Here is a 19,692-nt window from a genome sequence, read left to right on the forward strand (position 1 = left end):
TGCGGTGACTGATCTTGTCCGTCTACTTTACATTTTGTGGGGAACTGTTTGCCTTGTTGGCGCATGTGTTTGCTATGACTGCGGATGAGAGTGATCTGAACTTTTATGTTTACGACTTAACCTTCGTTTCTCTACCTTGCTTGATGACCACTTGCATACTGTAGTTCCCCCTTCAACTCAGGGAAGTCATGTTTTTCACTTTGAGTGTCGTTATGTTTTTCATACTTATCATACTTAAACTGAAATATTTAAAAACGTTCCTCGAACATTTTAACTGCGGATGAGAGTGATATGACCTTTTTCTTATGTTCAGCTTATGTTTATCAGTTTAACAGACCGATCTACCGAAAAACCCAAACCACCATGGCGTGGTTGTCTTCAAACTCCTCTATTGGCTTCGAACAACAAATGTTAGAGAAACTGACTAGTATCGTACCACCTCCATTCCAAGGTTTTTAAGGCTTATATTTTTTAGAAGAATCTATGAACAAATATGATTTTGTAGATACCATATGAAAATATATTTCATTATCTATCTAATGTTATTGATTTTGTACGTCCCATGTTAATGATTTAAAAAAAAAATTAACATAGTTTGCCTTTTTGAAAAAAAATACTCCCTCCGTCCTAGTACAACATCTAAACTTTCAAATGATGTATGTTTTGCAGTATATATCTTGAGTTACGTTTGTTAAATTGATAACCTAGGGATGCGTAGGTCCTGTAAACCGGGACGAAGGTAGTATCTGGCAAGCGTTGCAGATCAGTGGAGCCTAGCTCTATTGTCACACAGATTGAACCACATCCACTACGCCACGTCCTAGAAATGCTGGCACTTTGGTGCAGGCACATTTGAAATCTGCCCTAGAAGTATGTTTACACGGCACATTTTTGTTAACTGCTGCAAATCATGCTTTAATTTACGGCAGTCAGCAAAAGTGCCGCTAATCACATGCTAATTGAGACGGCAGATTTGCGAAAGTGTCGGCCATTCTTCCAACCATCAACGGCACTATGGTGGAGCAACCACTGTTGAAAATAGCGAGCCTCTAGAGGATGACGCGGATACATCATTTGATTTGTTTCGGGTGCAGAAGAACAGGGATGCAGAAGAACAGCCTGATGAGTACAATTATGATTATGATGACTATGTTGATGAAAGGGATTTGAAATTGATTGGGTAGAATGGGTGATCCGATAGGTTTGTATTTCAACAATGGGGTGAGAGAGAGAGAGAGAGCTCAAATGAATGTATATGAATGGTTGACCTAACCCCCTTAAGGTAGAAGAGAGGAATTTTATAGCATAGGGAGAAACTAGCCGTTTAGAGATATTCCTGCGTGTGGTAAGTTGGTGGAACTAACCCCACAACCGACTGTGTTGCCGCCTTGTCCGGTGGACCGAACTCCCCACCGATCGGTCAGTGACCAACCAAAGCTATAGATCGACCGAATCTTGACCAAATATGGTAACCAAAGTTGGTACCAACCTTCACCAAAAATATTGGTGAGTGAATCAGTGGAAGCGATTAGGTATCAATTGCGCATAGAGTCCTCAAAAAGCTTTTTCTTCAAATTGCTAAACTCTCCTCTCTTTGTGTGATGGTTTTGGCAACATCCCCATGAATCTCATCAAGGCAGCCCTCTTAATACGAAGTCGTTTTCTATGACTTAAACATAAATATGAGAGGAATATAAAGAAAGTCCAGAGCATCTCTTATTTATTGAATCAAGGGTCTCCATTCACCTTCCATCAACACATGTGGACTAAAACATGTGCATGATACTCGTAGGTAACAATAGTCCACAACTTAGCTCCAGTTTCATCATCAACTAAAATAACGGTTAAGAGTGAAATACATCCTTACAAAGACCATCAGTAACATATGAGCTAATCTTAGAGGCAATACTAGAGAACTTTATTAGTACTTATTATTTCACATGTGCAATTAGGTTTTCCCCCAAATCGTGATATTTGAATTAACACGGTTGTAGCATGGAATATAAACTTAATCATGGAACGGAAAATATATTAATACAACTTTATTATTACTTCTACAACAGTCTACCCTAACTATTCTATCCAGGAACGTCGGTACTTTCTGTGTTTTGTGAGATTGGGTGTGTGTACCCAAGCACAACTCAATTGACTAAAAGTGAGTGCGGAGACTTCTTTTTATGAAAATTCCACCAATCAATTAATAATCATCAACAACAACAACAGTATAGAAGAGATCCAAAGGTAATAATAATTACAAATAGGTCATTGGACCAATAGCGATGACTATAGACAGACGCGCTGTTGTCCTCACTCCGCCATCACCGGAGCCAAGTAAACTTGTCATAGTAGAGCTTGTTGTAGTAGGTGAACGAGGAGTCGTCATGCTAAGGCTCCAAAGGACCTCACCAAGGTAACAACCATCATCAATGATGAAAACCGTAGATTGGAAGAGAAACCACATCAAAAAACATGAAAACCGACCAAATCCCAGAAGATCCGCAGGACACACCAGCGTGTGGTGGCTTAGCCTTCCCTGTTTCGTGGACTCTCTCATCTCATCTGTTTGTAAGTCTTGCTGTGATGCTGGGTGGCTTAGCTTGCCCTGTTTTATGGGCACTTTGATGCTGCTAAAATCACAAGGCGCCTGGTATAGTTCCGGTTCTGGGCCAACATGACCAGTTTCTGAATTTGGTTGGATCAAATAAAGTCTGAAACCCTCATAACAGTTCCACTACAATTTGTGTGATTTCAGAATTTTAACTACTCTAGTTCGAAAAACCATATGGTTGTTCCAGATGTGTATTTCTGCACTCAACAAAACTGGTGCTTGTACGTTAGCTCTTGTTGGGAGTCAGTATGGTCAGTTTCAGAATCTTGAAAATGTAAACAGTTCCTGAATATGTACAGTTAACTGCTGTACGGTTTATTTTCATATAAATTAACAAAAAATTGTACACAGCATGGCTACAAGAAATCTATCCTTTGGATAGTTGACAAGGAAGCAAGCAACAAGAAGCATGCTCACTGTCAAAAGAATTGCTTTATATACACAAAACAAAAAGAACCAAAGAAAATGTGTAATTTCTTCAAAAGGAGAAGGGTGTAACTCTAGCCTACCCGAATGAACAAAGGTCTCCTACTCCTACGCTCGAGCGATTGTACTCAACTGAACTTCTGGATGACTGACATCATGAGAATCTTGCGACTTCTCCATCTCTCTCGCAATCTGAATGTCACTGGGCATGAAATGCTCGCTGATAGCCTTTGCAGCAAAATGAGGGATCATGCCAACCACAATCACTGCTAGCAGCAATGCCCAAAACAATCCAGTTCCCATCACCTTGTAGATGGCCCTGTCATTCAAGCACAGAATCAGTAAACATGTAGGATTTTACTTTAAATTTGAGGAACATGTATGATTTGTTTCCTATAGCTAAGCATGTAGGATGAGTATTTACCAGAAACCGGGCAAGCTTGGTATAGAGTCTATGACGATAACACAAATCCATGTCGCCACAATACTGCCCCATATTGCTGCATGAGTAATCCAGGTCCATCTGATCACATCCATTGCAAGGTGAATGTTGACAAGAATGACAACAGACAGTGTCCACAGGTCTCCCAGGCTCGCGCTGTCGATTGCGCTGTTTCTGTATGCGAGGTAAGGGATGAAGAAAACTGCGACACTCTGCCAAACAGAGTCCATCATGATGAAAATAAATAGCCTTAGGTTGTAATTCTCCTCGCGCTGACCCGCACCGTAAAGTTGGGGATATTTTAGCAATGTGCTCCGACTCAGATCCTTGTCGAGAATGGCGACAACGATAGTCGGTACAGCGGTATAGATCACCGAATACAACACACTGCTCCACTCAGTAATTGCTGTTGTCAGGGTATAACCAGTGTAGAGTACATACCTGCCATGTTTAAGTCGTTTATGTTTTACTCTTAATGCAGATTGAACAAACTTGGTAATGAAGGGAATGCGCTTACCAGAAAAGGACAAAGACAAAAGTAGCATTTCTGTAAAAATTGTACAGAATCATGTAGCCCATTCTTTGGTAGTTCCAGTGACCATGAACTAACAACAGTGGGACAAGAAATCTGAACTGCCCCATGGCAAAATCTGAGGCCATAACAGCTTGCCTTCCCTCTTGCCCACTGATGCCGATGCCAACATCGGCCATTTGAATCATGGATACATCATTTGCACCTGAAAAGGATAATTTTATTTCAGATAAATCAAAGTTCAGTAAATAAAAAGGTAAGACAGAGTGCGGAATTAGTTCAAAAAATGTTTGTACCATCTCCAATAGCTAGAGTCATGTCACTCGTTCTTTTCTTTATCAGATCAACAATGCCAGCCTTCTGTAGGGGAGCCACCCGGCAACATAGAACAACATCACAAGCGATGGCAACTTCAAAAAGCTGTGAAATTGTTATGTCATGAGTTATTCATACCAAAATCACTCAGATGTACATATGCTAGTCTGATTGCGTACCTTCTCCTCCCGGTCGGTGTCAAAAATGTAGACGAGGCTGTTTCCGTCGATGATCAAAGCAAGGGGCACTCTAGATTGAGAGTCAGTTGATAATGACCGAAGCTTGTTAACCATGGAGATTGCATCATCTAGACTCTTTCGACATGACTCTCTTGAGTTACTATTGATTACAATCTGTGTCATCTCCCTTGTCAAGAGTTTGCAGGAGTAGCCGATAGAGATGGCGGTTTCTTGCTTGTCACCAGTCAGTACCCAGACCTTAATCCCTGCTTGCCTTAGTTTTTCAATTGCTTCAGGTACTCCTTCCTGCAGCTTATCTTCGATACCAGAGGCTCCCAGCAGGCGCATATTTCTTTCAATGTTGGCAGCCACGCTGCGTAGTTGGTTCCCTCTTCCAAGTAATGCAGTGCTAGCCTTCTCATAAGCCATTTGCCACTCCTGAAACTCTGCCTGACTAAGGTCCCGCACGCCGATGACAAGTGTTCGCAGGCCCACCGACGAATATGAATGGAGATGCTTCTCAGTTGCCTGAACAACATCTGGATTCAGTGTTTTGTCGATGATTCCAAACATGGAACTATCTGCACCTTTTACAAACAGCTTGACAGTCTTGTCAGGGCAGCCAATTATAACCGACATCCTCTTGCGGTCGCTGTCGAACTCGTGAAGACCAAGAACATCGAACCTGCAAGGCAAAGTCCAAAGGGGATCATCAAATGAGCAAATGGTTTGTGAAAGTCAATAGTTATCGCCATTTGCACAAACAAACAATAGCCTACATCTACCAAACATAGAAAGTAGTTTAACTAACTCAACCAATTGCACTCATCAACCAATATTAGTTCAGGTGAAGCATTGCCTGAAGTTCTGCAGTTGCATCACTACCACAAGAAGACTGAATGTCATGCGGTGCAGGCTCCAAAAAGAGGGCGCAAGCAACAGCCACAAATCAACAAAACCTCCACTAGCAATAAAAGACACAAATCAACGGCAAACTGTGCTAGTGATGCCATGAAAAATAAAAATCCAAACGTCCATTTGTCTTTATCCCCAATGCAAATCTATCATCAATCATGTACTACTATACCTCTGCTTTTGACCAAGGACGTCAATCACAATGTGCCCGGAGGTTCGCTCGACGAGAGCAAAGCCATAAGCCGCGGCGGCAGAAACCAACGCCTGCTCGTCCGGCGACTCGCCTTGGTAGTCGATGACCTTCTTCTTCGGGTCCGGGCCATCCATGATCAAGGGAACAATGGTGTTGCACGTTGCCAGAGCAAGGAAGAACTCTCTGGTGTTCGTTCCTTGCTCGGTGTCACCCCCGTTCCTCACCATCTCCACCACCTCTCTGTCGACGTTCACCGGCACCTTCGGCACCCAAGCCGGTTCACCGTCTGCTATGATGAACCAATCAAAAAGCTATCAATGTCTGCACCCCAGACTCCCCGAATCGAAAGAATTCACACTGACAGGCGATAAGAGAGAAACTAGTCCCTACCGACAGGTCGCTGCCTCGCGATGTCACTGTAATCCACACCGTCGACGCTTGCACACCGGAACTCCATCTTGTTCTGCGTGAGCGTGCCGGTCTTATCGGAGAAGATGCACTTGACCTGGCCCAGGTCCTCGTTGATGTTGAGAGCCCTACACTGGAACCTGGAGTCGGATGACTCGTCGTAGAGCTTGGCGTCCCGGATCATGAAGTAGGCCTGGCCGAGCCTGACAAGCTCCATGGAGATGTAGAGCGAGATGGGTATCATGATCTGGAACACGATGACCGCCATGAGGAAGTTGAACACGATCTGCGCCGCGATGCCGTAGTAGTTGTAGTTCTTGTTTTTCTCGTCCTTGTCGTCGGTCTTTAGGTAGTCCTTCTTGTGGAAGAACTGCGCGAGCTCGAGGTCGGTCTGGTGGGCGCGCAGCCAGACGCCGGAGAGCGTGGCGACGACGGAGCAGAGCACGATGAGGATGACGGAGAGGAAGAGCGTCTCGCGGTTCATGTGCGTCTCGAGGCGGCTGCGCTTGGTGGGCGTGCCGGCGTTGTTGAGCATGGCCTTGGTCTCGCGCCCCGCGTAGACGACCACGCCGACGGCCCAGGCCGTGTTCTTGAGGTCGCAGCCCCGGAGCACGATGTTGGAGGGGCCGAGCGGTATCCGGCGGGTCTCCCCGGGAAGCTCGAGGTTGGCCTGGAAGCCGTAGATGTTTCGGTTGGGGCGCTCGCACCGGATGACGGCCCCCGCGAGCCGGTCCAGCGGCGTGGTGAGCGTCTCCTGCTTCGCGTAGCGGGTCTTGAGGTTGGACTCGCCGTCAAGGTTGAGCGTCTGCACGTATGCGACGCCCGTGGGGTCGCTGGTGGCCAGGAGGACCATGTCGGCCGGCGGCGACTCGTTGGCCTCGACCCGCACGACGTCGCCGACGCGCACGTGCTTCCACTTGGCGGGCGCGAAATCGAGCTGGGCGGTCTCGGCGTCGGCGGGGGACGAGAGGACGGCGGCGAGGCGGTTGTTCTCGGCCCGGTCGGACCGGTGCCGTCGCCAGTCCTCGTACGCGTCCTTGACGGCGGTGACGGTGAGGACGAAGGCGAGCGGCATGACGGACGCGCCGCGGCCGAAGACGGCGAGCTGGGGCAGCTGGTTGAGGACCGCGATGGCGAGGAAGTAGACGTAGGCGAGGCGGTGGAACTGCTCGAAGAGGTTGCGCGGCAGGAAGGTGAGCGGGGAGTACTTGGCGGTGCGCACGGCGTTGCCCGCGAACTCGAGGCGCTCGTTGGTGCGCGCCGCGTCGCCCACGCGCACCGCCCGCGCGTCGTCGTCGCCCAGCTCCTTGTGCGACATGGACATCGCCGACATGTGCCGGGACGATCCGTGGTGGTTGTCCTCGGCCATGGCTCGCGCTGACCGGCCCGCCGCGTCAGAAGAAGAAGGAGAAGAACCTCGAGTCCCCGCCCATGGAACTCCCGGCGCGCCTCGTCAAGGTCAGATTTTGACCGGCGGATAGGGCGAGTAACGGGTGGAATCAAGAAACAGGGGAGGCGCAAAGCAGAGCAAGGCGGAGGAAATTGGCAACCGGTTTGGTTGAAGCGGGCGCCCTGGGAGTAACTACGGCGAGTGTCGCATTAAAGTTGGGCTGCTGCTGCCGCCGCCGCAGAGGAATTTTTATTTCAGGGGAAGAAGAAGGTTGCAAAGAGCGAAAAGATACGCGATCTTGCCGATGACCTGAAATGGATCGGTCATGGACCTCAAAATCCGGCAGAGCGGAGTTGGTGAGGACAAAGGCACCGTTTTGCGTTTGGATGAGGGAAGAAGAGAGACACTTGTAGGCATTGGGTTTTGTTGCCTCTCATGTCTCAACGCAAAGTCTAACAAGTAAAGGGTTCTTGAAAAATAAACATTAGCTGCTAGTGAAGTCACCAAAGGCAATTGGAAATTTGATTAGGAAGGGCATTTTGATAATGCTCCGCTGCTCATAGCAGCTTCTTGATTTTAGCCGTGAGGCAATGACGGAGAAGACGCGGGGATAATGCCAACCGAGCTGTTAGTTTTATTTGTAAGGCGGCCTTAATTAATGTACTGATTAATACCCAATCAGTATACAGAAATTGTAGAGCTGTCACTCACGCGTAGACTCGGAGTAGCGCAGACGGTGGCTGGTCAAAAAAATTAGAACAGGATAGAAAACAGGCCCCTGGAAGCGGAGAGACGGTGACGGCGACTAGCCAAACATTTTCGTCGGGTTGGTACTTTGGGGTGCCGGCTGCTTTGCGTTCCGCTGTGATGGAGATGGTGAAGCTTCCAGAAACGCCAAATGGAGGACCGCTGACGAATCGATGCTTCCTCACTCGCTTCGTTGGTCAGAGAGGGTGTGCCAGCAGGCGTGGAAGGGGCCCAGTTAAGATCAGTTAAACCAGGTGTACTTCATGTGCTAAGTGCACACGTCGGTTTTAAGCCGTAGTAACTGTCTCAGAGGATCTGCATCCTCGGGCAAAGTTTCTTTTGGGCTTGTTCACTTCTAACGTATTTAAGGGGATGGAAGAGGATAATCATATAGTCCGTTTATTTATATGGATTTAGACGGAATTATCTTGAATTATCCTCGCATATTTTCTTTTTGAATGAAAACTCACTATTATGCGAGGAGGAGGAGCGGTCCATGAAGTACACCTACGACAGTCCAAATAGCGACGGTCATTTTTGGAGCTCAATAGCACTCTTCTGTCGCCCCTACGGACAGGGGTCAGATGGGCAAGTCGACGGTCAACACCACATTGGATTTTGGTGGTGGGTTCGTCCTGGCAGCGAGATAGAATGGCGGGTTGGCCTTATTAATGACTACATGGAGAGTTTTGTCGCCGTCTTCAATGGGCACGTCGGTTCGCTAGGCGGTCACTAAGCGACACGAGTGGACACCGTCCTCTCGCTCCACACGTCTGTCCACATGGCGATGGAGAAAGATGAGGATGCCAGCTTCAAAGAAGTGTGTGGAGCCATGACGACGTTGGCAACGATAGCGCGGATAGCCTCGACAACTTCTTCTCCAAGTAGTAAAGGATTTTATTTATGTTTTTAGTTTAAATCATGTAAACTAAAAAAAATGGAATAAAAATCAACGTCGTTAGATCTTTTAAAATTTTAAATCATATTGGGGGTGAACTTTGGGGGCCGCCATCTGGTGCGTGCAGCCATCCCGACAACGGTTGCCAGCGTTCCCAATAGCTCTCTCCTGGAAACGATTTGATATGCGTCGCTGGAGATGCTCTTAGAGGTGAAAATAGTACTAGAAAAAAAAAACAAAGTTTTTAAGCTCTATCGTACTATAGGCGCAAGTATTTCGCGGTTGATCTGATACTGTATCCAATATATTAAAAAAATGAATTAGTGCTATGAGGAATTAGACACTAAATGATATAGTAGAAGTGGGACCTCGACATGAGAATTCCAGAAATTTGTTCCTGCCAGAATTCGAACTCTGGCCGTTGGGGTGCGCCACTGTGACCCCAACCACTGGGCTATGCCCACGTCCTCGTGTATCCAATATATTAAAGTGCGGCACAAACCAAAAACTGAATAGGCTTTTGCATTACTTGCACGGCAATCACAAAATACCATCTCGCTCAAGCTGACTGATGACTTTTCGCTACGCCAAGACTGCTGCTTTCTCCCTAACTTTCTCGCGAGGTTTGATTTTGGATCAAGTCAACGTGCCCAATGGTGTACGTTAATTCAGCAAGTGGCCCTATGATTAGCGCGAGCATATTTTAGGCAGGGAGAATCTTGACAGGAAATAGCTCTGCTCTGCTCCAGGAGCAGAGCACGGCGGCCATTAATCTTCTGCTAAGCCGCCCTTCAACCTCCGTGCAATATGCTTGTACAGAGTTGACAATGAAAAGCCATGTGCCGTAGAACTCTGGGACCATTCCGTTCTAGAAGCCCCACGCGCGTGACGATAGCGCATGCGCCATCGGAGGGAGCAAACCCTGTCCAATCTGCAGACCGAAAGCGCAGGCTAGGTCGCACTTAAACTATGCCGCTCCTCGACAGGTCTCGCCTCTACGTCGTGCATGTTGCTATTGGCCTATGAAAGTTTTAAATTCTAGAAATGGATGACACATGAGTACAAACAGTTTGAAATCATTCTTATGTGGTGCTGCTATAGTATAATTTCAAGATGTTGGTGTGTATCTATCATACGAAGCCGATCTATCATATCCTATGAATTCAGACGAAATCATGCATGACGCTCCTCTGGTAAATATAGAAAACAATTCATGATGAAGCTACTGTATACTACGTATAGGTTGTGCACTGTTTGTTGGCAGAAGATGGGCGTGCATTGCTCTGCACGACTTGAATTCCTAGAAACAAGTCGAGCTGAGAAAGCATTGTCCTGAAATTCAGGGCTCGTCGCCGTGCGTGCATGGATGGTCTGACATAGAGTGACTATGTATGTTCCTGACCAGTGACCACTCCCTGTCGCCCGCACAGTAGATTTGACAAGTACAAAAGAAGATCGAGTTTTTTACGCTTGGATGTGATGTCTCCTTGGAAGGTAGGAAGAGTACCCCTTTCTTTTTTCATTTGCAGTTTCCCCATTTTCTGCCCAATTTGACGCTCTCTCGTTTTCCGGTAAAAGGGGAAAGAAACTAGACCCAAAACTACTGTTTAGCCATGGAAACCTCGTTGACTGCGAAGAGAAATTCTAGGGGGCATGCCTTTGACCAACCACTATCGGTAATTCTGGGAAAATATTGGGGTTTCTCGTTAAGTGGAGCTCAGGTTTCTTGCCAATGAAGCTCATGCGCGTTGACCAAAAAGGAGGTGTCTGAACTTGACCAATTTGGAAGATATAAAACGCACACATGTGATGAGGAAACGATCTCGGAAGGATCCCTTGGAATCGTGTGGGACTGATCCAAGATTAGTTTGATCTGGTCAACACCGTTAAACAAGTATAGCTTCGGCTGCCGGAATAATAACGAACCAATGGGGGCGGCAGGGAAACTATTAGGTGCACACGCCATCACATGCTAAGCTACATGTACAAAATGATCACAAAGTAAACATGATGATTGAATTGTGATTTGCGGTGTAAGAATGTTCCATTCATGAGCAAATACTCCCTTCGTTTTTATATGTAAGGCCACTTCGTATTTTAAGCCAAAATTTTAACCAATAAAATACTACTCAGTACAGGTAAAATAAGTGTATTTCTCGTTTTGTCATAGTACGTCTAACTTTATAGTAGAGAATTGTGGACATACTAGTGACATGGAATTAATATCTCTAAATACATCTTGCAATATAGTTTCGTATTATATTAATGCCACAAATTTTGCTTCATTTTTTTTAAAGTTGGTCAAACTTCAAAAGGGTTGACTTATAGCAATACTAGAAATACAGTTATTTGTGGATAGAGGAAATGAAGTTTTTTCTTTGACCAGTAACACCAGGTGAGGACTATTGTTGGTCTAGTTCTCGGTAGCGGGGTAGAGAGAATGTGCGGTAATAAAGGATGGGAAGATATTAGCATGAATTTTGGAGAAATGATCGAAACGATGAATTAGCAGAACTGTTATGTTTTCTTCGGTTGACTATTTGCACCAACTGATGTAGGGATGAAAACGTGCTGGAAATGCGGAAACATGAACAAAATTTGTGGTATACATTTTCGGAGAAAACGAGTACCGCACTTTGGGTAAACCAGGAGCGCATGCAGAGTGCCGGGTAAGGCGGTAAACCATGGTGGACATATAGCCCACTCAAAACAGTCGCTCCGTTCCACAGGAAGATTGCCCACTTAGAGTTCAACCTTTGCCGTAGAGGTAAAAAGGCAGGAAAATGGCGAATGCTGGTAGCGGTCGACGCCGACGGTCTCGTTGAGCGCGCCGTGCACGGCGAGTAGAGCTTCGGAAGCGCATGCAGTGCCACGTATCGCTCCCAGCAGCGCACAGGCCGGCCACGCACACCCAGACGCAGGTGGGCCTAGCTAGGTAGCAGTCCAGAAAGGAAGCCTCGTAGGTACCGTCCTGTTCGGCCTGTTCGGGCCACGCACGGGCCCACGTAGCTTGTGCAGCACGATTGCCGCACGAGCCAAATTATGGCCTTTCCCGTACGTCACCCGGGGGCCCCGGTGCCGAGGGACCCGCGGGCTCAGACGAGGAAAAAAATCTGCCGTACAAATATGGAAATACTGGCATAATAATAACCATTTATACGCTCTGAATATTTTGCTTGTAACTTGGGTGAAGCTCTCAGTAATGGCAGTGGAAAAACAAGGCAGACCATTCTGCAGGGAGGGAAAGTCCAGCAAGCTAGCCCCGCGTGTGAGCGTACGCCACATGCATGCATGATATCCTCGTGTTTAATTTTTGGTTCGTCGATCGGGCCCGCATGTTAGTCGCTGCTCACTAGTCACTAGCCCTATGTTATGGACCAAAGAGAAGTTTCTCAACGTTCGTTATCCTCCTTTGATGACTTGTTGACACGTAAACATCTTTGTTTTGCTGTTAGTCTCTGCTGGGAGGTCCAGGCGGCGCTTCTAGACGGTCCGGGCTTGAACCATTTCATATTCCACATTCGCATTCCATTTTCCAGTCAGAAGGAATTAGTTCTCCAAGCTGGCTGGCTGCGAGACCTGTCAAATCCATCCTCACCAAAATAGGACCATGCAGCACTGATTGTCGCAAGGTCAAAGGCTATTGATATACTCCCTCCATCCCATAAATATTGGTTTGGTCCACATATATTTAAATTTTAACAAATTTTGGATAATCTTTGTGGGATGGGATGGAGGAAATACTATTACCATGGATCGTTTTCTAGGCAGCAGAACGAATGGAAATTTCACTTGATATAATCTACAGTTGTAGCTTGACGCTCTGCTCCGTCGAGAGCTGGTGCAGTCCGGGGCGGAGCTCCCTTAGGGTAAGATGGGGCAGCTGCCCTAACTTTATTTTTGGATAAAAACTACATATATTCACGTATGTTCTTATGTGTATACAATGTTCATTATTTTCGGTTATGTAAATCAGATTTTTTGGTCCCATAAGAATTCAGATTTAGATGTTTAAAAAGGCAAACGAAATTTTTAGAAGAGGCACACAACTCTCATGTCCAAAGGGGAGGGCACGACATGGATTTGAGTGATTGGAAGAGAGTCATGCACCAGTTCTTGCAAGATCTCATGCGGTCGCTCGCTGATTGCCAACTCATCCCGTAAAAAAATCTCGTACGAATCTCCCGTAAGTGTAGCATTTTTATCGTGCTGAAGCTAAGAAAGATTTTCAAAAAGAAGATATAGCTTTTCTACTGTCTACGACTTTTGGATGTAAATAAAATTTCACTTTTGGTATGTTTATAGGTTCTACTTCTATTTAAAGATGTTGCTATTACCTTACGTTTATAAATAGTATACCAATTCAAATAAACAACTTTTACGTTGAGTGACGCGATTAAATCTTGATTGGAATCCTTTAAAGATTGAAAGAACTGACTTACACAATACAAATATAGGGGAGGGGGCATCTGCCCCCTCCCTCCCCCAAACTACCAATGGTTCAAGTTAAATAATAATGTATGTCTATGATTTTGCCCTACCAAACTTTCAGAACGTCCCCCGCCACTGGATGCTGTGGAGCATGCATGGCCTCAGTCAACACTGTTACCCTGGTCCATTCGAGAGCGCTCGTTTCAGAGTGGTGTGTTCATCCCCATCTTTAGCCTGCTCCCAAGCCTTCTCCGTCATGTAGTGGCGGACCCAGAGAAGATGCCGAGTGAGGGCTTGTCATTTGAGTGGGGGCACTTCTTCTCTAAATTTGCAACTTTTAGTAAATTTCTTTCAAAATATGTACAAATACCAAGGAAATTCAATATTTTGAGTGGGGGGCTATGCCCGCACTCAGCTCTACCTAGGTCCGCCCATGGCAATGTTGTCTGGAAAGTAGGATAGGGAGAGGCGCCCGCAACACCGTAAATAATAGTAGGGCTAGGTCCTAGGTTAGGTTTAGGATTTGTGTTGTGACAAATGCCGGCCTAGAGTGAACCGTCCCTGATGTTGAGCTAGCAGCATATGGTGACATTCGGCAGCGTTGTTCCTCAAGTTCATTCTTACCGGACTTGGATTCGAAGTTACGTGGCTCGCCTCAAGTTCTTCTCTTCGTCGATGGATGGGAGGTTGTTGCCACTCCGATGACCTTTCTAGCCAACGAGGTCTGTTGTGTGTGGCTGCGGTAAGGTCATACCGCCTTCTTCAACCTCCTAACCTCTTGCCGAACCGAAGGCCCTACTGCTTGGAAGCCATGACTGAGTGCCATGGTCGCCTTGCCGCCCCAAGTGACGCTATCCCTAGCGACGACGAGGTGGTTCCCAAGCAAATCAAAGGACTTGGTTGTGTTTATGTATTGAGGACCGAGGTCCTTACTGTATATCGTAATTTTATTTTTATTTTGGGTTAATCCATTGTATATTTATGTTCCAAATTAATGGAGTGCCAGTCCCGAAAACCCTTCTATGTTAAAAAAAAAACAGAGAGTGGGGGCTTGGTGAATTGGTCACCATCGACGGCTTTGGTCTGAACCACGGTCGGATACACATAGTTATCACGGAATGTTCTCCTCACTTTCATCATGCTAGCTTGGCACTTGAGACGATCGAGCACCTCGTGGTCAGGGGGCTAAAAGGTCTTGAGTTTGAATATTCCGTTTGCCGTGGAGGCTTCGGCAGGGTACAGGTAAGATGCAACGGCTGATCGCTAGAAGAGGTTGACGGTTTTGGATGCCCGGACCAAATAGTCAAGCCGACGGTCCAATCATGCTGGGAAATAATATGGTTTAGACCAAGCATTTGTATTCCCTGATGGCGACGCACGGCTTGATCAGGACAAATTCAATTCCCCCTCAACAGCAACTCTATGTCAGCACTGATTTCACGAGTAGCCGTGCTGAAAGTACCGTTTCTTTTCTCTCTAGGGAAAATGCATTTTTTTTTATGCCAGCACGGTATCCTGGCCAAGAAAATGCGATGCCCGTACGCTATATAACGATGGAATACTAATGGCTGTTATTGATCAATCATGCCCTAACCTGAAACAGCCTAACGGCTTAAACAACGGATAGTATGAGCAGCCACACATGTTTGCCTGGTAGCTAAGTGGAGTGGTTGACAGTTTAGCCGCCGGACCCAGGATTTGGTGATACCAACGGAATACTGTACTTTTCCCATTGTCTCACTACAATCTACTCACTATATGACGTCTGCATATGCATATGTCAATGTCGATGGCATCACAACCTCGGCCATTTTCCCAAATTATTTGTATGCCAAGCGACTTTCCACATATGCTCTTAATCCATCCATCCATCAATCAACAAACAAATAAACAACCCAAAATACAGTAAAATCAAACCACAAGCAAAGCAATTCAATTTCACCAACAGCAATGCAATCAGAAGCAAGAAAAAAAATCAATAATAAATCATGGGTACGATGGTCTGCTGCCCATACCTTTGCCTGGTGCCGAACACGTCGACGATGATGTGGCCGGAGGTGCGTTCCACGAGCGTGTGCCCGTACGCCGCCGCCGCGTAGACCAGCGCCTGCTCGTCCGGCGACTCGCCCTGGTACTCCAGCACCTTCGCCGCCGGGTCCGCCGGGTCGTCCTCCACGATCGGCACGATGGTGTTGCAGGTGGCCAGCGCCAGGAACAGGTCGCGGGCGCGCCCGGCCATGGCGCCCGTCCCGTCCTTGAGCAGCGCCGTCAGCTTCGGGTCCGTCCTCACCGGCGTCTTCGGTCTCAATCTCACGCCGTCCACTGCAGCAAATAACAGAATGTCCCAGGGAATTCGTATCAGATTGATTGCTGCTTTCTCGTGATCATCGAAAGCTGCATTTGGTTTCAGTTATGGCTCGGTTTTGACAGGAAGGTGTTCGTGTCAGGCTCTGAAATTCGGAGAAACGATGGTGGCGATTCGTCGTTATCGCTGCATTGAAACTGAAAACATTCCTAAAGAATGCAACATGTTGTATTAGTTGGGCATCGGAGGATTCTATATTCATCGGAGGAACACGGCGGTGAACCATCGTCTCTGATCCCAGGGTTTATCTTTCACATGGCTGAATGGCCTGACAGTCAAAATGGGAACAGGAATTCCAGGTCCACGTAGCTTAAAAGTCCTATACTCTAACTGTCAAAAGAGGTCGCCTTTCCCTTTTGGGCTTGAAAAGGGGGTGAAAAGTTCATTCAGAAGTTAGACCTGAACAGTCACATAACTAATCAGTGATGAATAGTACACTAACGTCTAGATGGTGAAAGTTTTTCTTTTCCTCGCCGGTTATCTCTCGTGTGTTCATTTCTGGATCAGCATCTAGAGAAACCTCAAATTCTAGCACATGTGTGTGTTGGAAATAAGCATGGTGGCGTTATTTCTAGCACGCAACATACTGACAACGACAACAACTGACGTGTCTAGAGTTGTGCTCTAGAAGTTCTCTGACTGTCAGATAGTCTACCGCCGCCACTACGAATTGTGGTTGGTCAACCAGAGCCGAATCAACACTAAAACGAAATTACGGGAACTTCCAACTGAATAACGGGAACTTGCTTACCAAGCACGGCGTTCCTATCCTCCTCTCCGCCGTCGTTCTCGCTGAAGTCACGGCCGTGCACGCTGGCGCACCGGAACTCCATCTTGTTCTCCGTGAGCGTGCCGGTCTTGTCGGAGAAGACGAACTTGATCTGCCCGAGGTCCTCGTTGATGTTGAGCGCCCGGCATTGGAACCTGGCCTTGTTCTTGTCGTCGAACATGTGGTCGTCCTGCACCATGAAGTAGGCCTGCCCCGCCCTCACGATCTCCATGGATATGAAGAGCGCGATGGGGATCATGACCTGGAACTGTATCACGCCCGACATGAACGTAAACAGCACCTGCGCGCCCGTCCCGAACCAGTTGTACTTGCCAACCTCGAGCGAGGAGTAGTCGTATTTGCGGAAGAAGGGGATCACGCCGAGCTTGTCGTTATGGTCGCCGAGCCAGATGCCGGCGAGGAGAGCCACGGTGGAGCAGAGGAGCACCAAGGTGACGGCGAGCGCGATGGTCTCGCGGTTCATTTGCGTGTCGAGCCGGCTGCGCTTGGACGGGGCGCCTGAGTTGTTGAGCATGACCTTGGTGTCACTGCCGGTGTACACCGCCACGCCGATCGCCCAGGCCGTGTTCTTGAGCTCGCATCCCCGCAGCATGATGCTGGAGGTGCCGAGGGAGACGGCGCGGCGGCCGTCCAGGTCGACGGTGGCGAGGAAACCGTAGATGTTTCGGTTGGGTTTCTCGCACTTGATGACCCCCGCGAGCGCCTCCGGCGGCGTTAGCATGGTTTCCTGCTTCGCGTAACGCGTCTTAAGGTTGGACTCGCCGTCGAGGTTGATGGTCTGGACGTAGGCCACGCCGGTGGGATCGCTGGTGGAGAGCAGGACCATGTCGCACGGCATCGTCTCGTTCGCCACGACGCGCACCACGTCCCCTACCTGCATCTCCTTCCACCGCTTCGGCCGGAACACGCCGTCCACCAGCACAGACGCGGTGCGGTTGTTCTCGTTCTTGTCCGACCGGTGTCGCCGCCAGTCCTCGTACCCGTCCTTCACGGCCGTGACGCCGAGCACGAACGCCAGCGGCAGGATGCCCGCGACGGGCGAGAAGACGAGGAGCTGCGGCACGAAGTTGAGCGCCGCCAGGATGAGGAAGTAGACGTTGGCGACCCGGTGGAACTGCTCGTAGAGGTTTCGCGGGAGGAAGGTGGCGATGGAGTACTTGGCCGTGTGCACGGAGTTGTCCGGGAGCACGGCGGGCGGCGCGTTGGTGCGCGGCGCGTCGTTGATGTAGACGAACCGCGCGTCCTCGTCGCGGAGGTCCCGCTGGGAGCCGAGACGCTCGGACGCCGATCGCCGCGTGGACGACCGCGAGACGCCGGGGGTACCCGACCGGGCGGTGCGGAAGCTCTCGATGGACGGCGAGGCTGATTCGGGCTTGGAGCGCGAACGGAAGTCCGCCGCGAAGTGCACGGAGGACGATCGTAGCGACCGCGACTGTATCGACATCGACGGCGAGTGCTTAATTATGGGCGACGGCAACGGGTCCGGCAGCCTGCCGACGGGCAGGTCCATGTCTGCCTCCGCCGCCTCATGCGAAGATTGCGCCGGAGGGTGCAGCGGTGGCCTTTCTGGTCGCATGATTTCTGTATGACTGTCTGTACGTGCTTGTCGTACTAACTAAAGCAACAGAGATGCTTGGCGCGAACAAGAATGGATTTAGCGAGGTGAGGAACAAGAAGGGATCACTGGAATTAGCAGGATTTGGCCAAGGTTTTGGAGGGATCGCCTTGGTCGTTTGCGCGAGACGGGCGGGGACTACGAAGGAGATGCAAGTCTGCAGCTGTGCTGCTAATTTTCGGGGGAAGAAGACGAGAAGCTTTGCTGCGATTGCGAACAGAGCTGAATGTTTTTACGGACTAGAACTGGAACTCTAGAAGCGATGAAGAACGGGACACGCTGACACGCAGACACGGGGCAAGAATAGTCAGTGGACGGCGGCGCTCAAATTGGACCAGAAGGCGTCAGCGTTTGATTTTGCGCCGGCGCTCATGCGCATGGACCCGGTTCACGGGGTTTAATGGCTTAATGCGGCGGCAGTGGAGGCCGGAGTTTGCCAGGGTGAAAGAGGTCTCTTCAATTCAAAAACAAAACAAAAAAATGTACATATGTTTTTCTTCTTCATTGATTCAGAATGATACATACTAGTTGCGGAAATATCGGTTCGTACTATATAATAAAGGAATTGTTAACTCTCTCATCTCAGAATTAATTTAATGCTCACTCATGTTCACAGCCCAAAAGATTTGCTTCAAGATTTGTGTTTCACGAGTTGCAATTGGAGTTCTAACTAAGATTTTCAATTGCAAATGAAGTTATACCTCGGAACTTTTCTGTTGAAAATGAATTGCAATTCGGATTTTTCTATTGCAAGTCGAGTGGCAATTAAGATTTTTAAATCGCAACTGAGCTCTAACGGAAAATAGTTCCCACAATAAAAAGGGATAACATCACCTGACTGAGAATTAAGCTAGTTTTAGTTCGATTCAGAATCAGCCACACTCGTATAATATTCCGCAACAATGAGATACTAAAAAGCTCAAACACCTAGGATTTGATACGTGGTGAGCTACATGTATGATCAGTCTCTTAACCATCCATCAATAGTTTTATTTTCAAAATGACAATGTGCTATTAATTACTCAAGTTGTACCATATTTTTGTGCAGCACTTGTTGCACCAAAAATTGAAATTTCCATGTAATACCAGGATGACCATCAATGATTTTCTGTACTTACATATATTTAATTTTGGAGTAAGTGAAGAGATGAGAGAACCTATTGACCAGAGTTTAGCCCATGCGAACATAAATTTAGGTTCTTATTATTAACAACGATGTAGTGGATGTCTGATGGGCCATTTTCTTCCCATGTAAAGAAGTTGTTATGCAATAATATGCACAATATCCATGTTAGGTGGACATTCAAATTTTACAAATTAACAGGTAACTTTATGGAAATTTTTATGAACAGAGTCCCATTCTACGTTACAGTATGCCATTTTTATTGTTCTAGCAATACAGGCGGTACCAGTTTTTGTTTTCATGTGTCAGTTAAAT

General features: G+C 47.5%; 2 protein-coding genes across 3 annotated transcripts; both read right to left on the reverse strand.

Annotated features, from left to right (window-relative positions):
- Positions 1–2,912: 2,912 nt before the first annotated feature.
- Positions 2,913–7,945, reverse strand: LOC124702362 (phospholipid-transporting ATPase 1-like). Of its 2 annotated transcripts, none has more exons than XM_047234503.1 (7): positions 6,001–7,945; positions 5,590–5,899; positions 4,503–5,187; positions 4,305–4,428; positions 3,994–4,213; positions 3,459–3,917; positions 2,913–3,353 (listed from the first exon to the last, which is right to left on the reverse strand). In XM_047234503.1, exons 1-7 carry the CDS (start codon positions 7,385–7,387, stop codon positions 3,143–3,145), a joined length of 3,396 nt encoding a protein of 1,131 aa, XP_047090459.1. In that variant the 5' UTR covers positions 7,388–7,945; the 3' UTR covers positions 2,913–3,142. The 2 variants fall into 2 exon arrangements, with proteins under 2 accessions (XP_047090459.1, XP_047090460.1); XM_047234504.1 differs by having other exon boundaries at positions 5,590–5,896; positions 6,001–7,943.
- Positions 7,946–15,459: 7,514 nt separating this feature from the next.
- On the reverse strand, positions 15,460–18,452 carry LOC124695550 (phospholipid-transporting ATPase 1-like). Its single transcript, XM_047228381.1, has 2 exons — positions 16,601–18,452; positions 15,460–15,806 (listed from the first exon to the last, which is right to left on the reverse strand). The coding sequence occupies exons 1-2, from the start codon at positions 18,213–18,215 to the stop codon at positions 15,460–15,462; spliced, it is 1,962 nt and encodes a 653-aa protein (XP_047084337.1). The 5' UTR covers positions 18,216–18,452.
- Positions 18,453–19,692: the final 1,240 nt, after the last annotated feature.

This window comes from Lolium rigidum, chromosome 3 (genome assembly GCF_022539505.1).
Source record: "Lolium rigidum isolate FL_2022 chromosome 3, APGP_CSIRO_Lrig_0.1, whole genome shotgun sequence".
Taxonomy (NCBI): Eukaryota; Viridiplantae; Streptophyta; class Magnoliopsida; order Poales; family Poaceae; genus Lolium; species Lolium rigidum.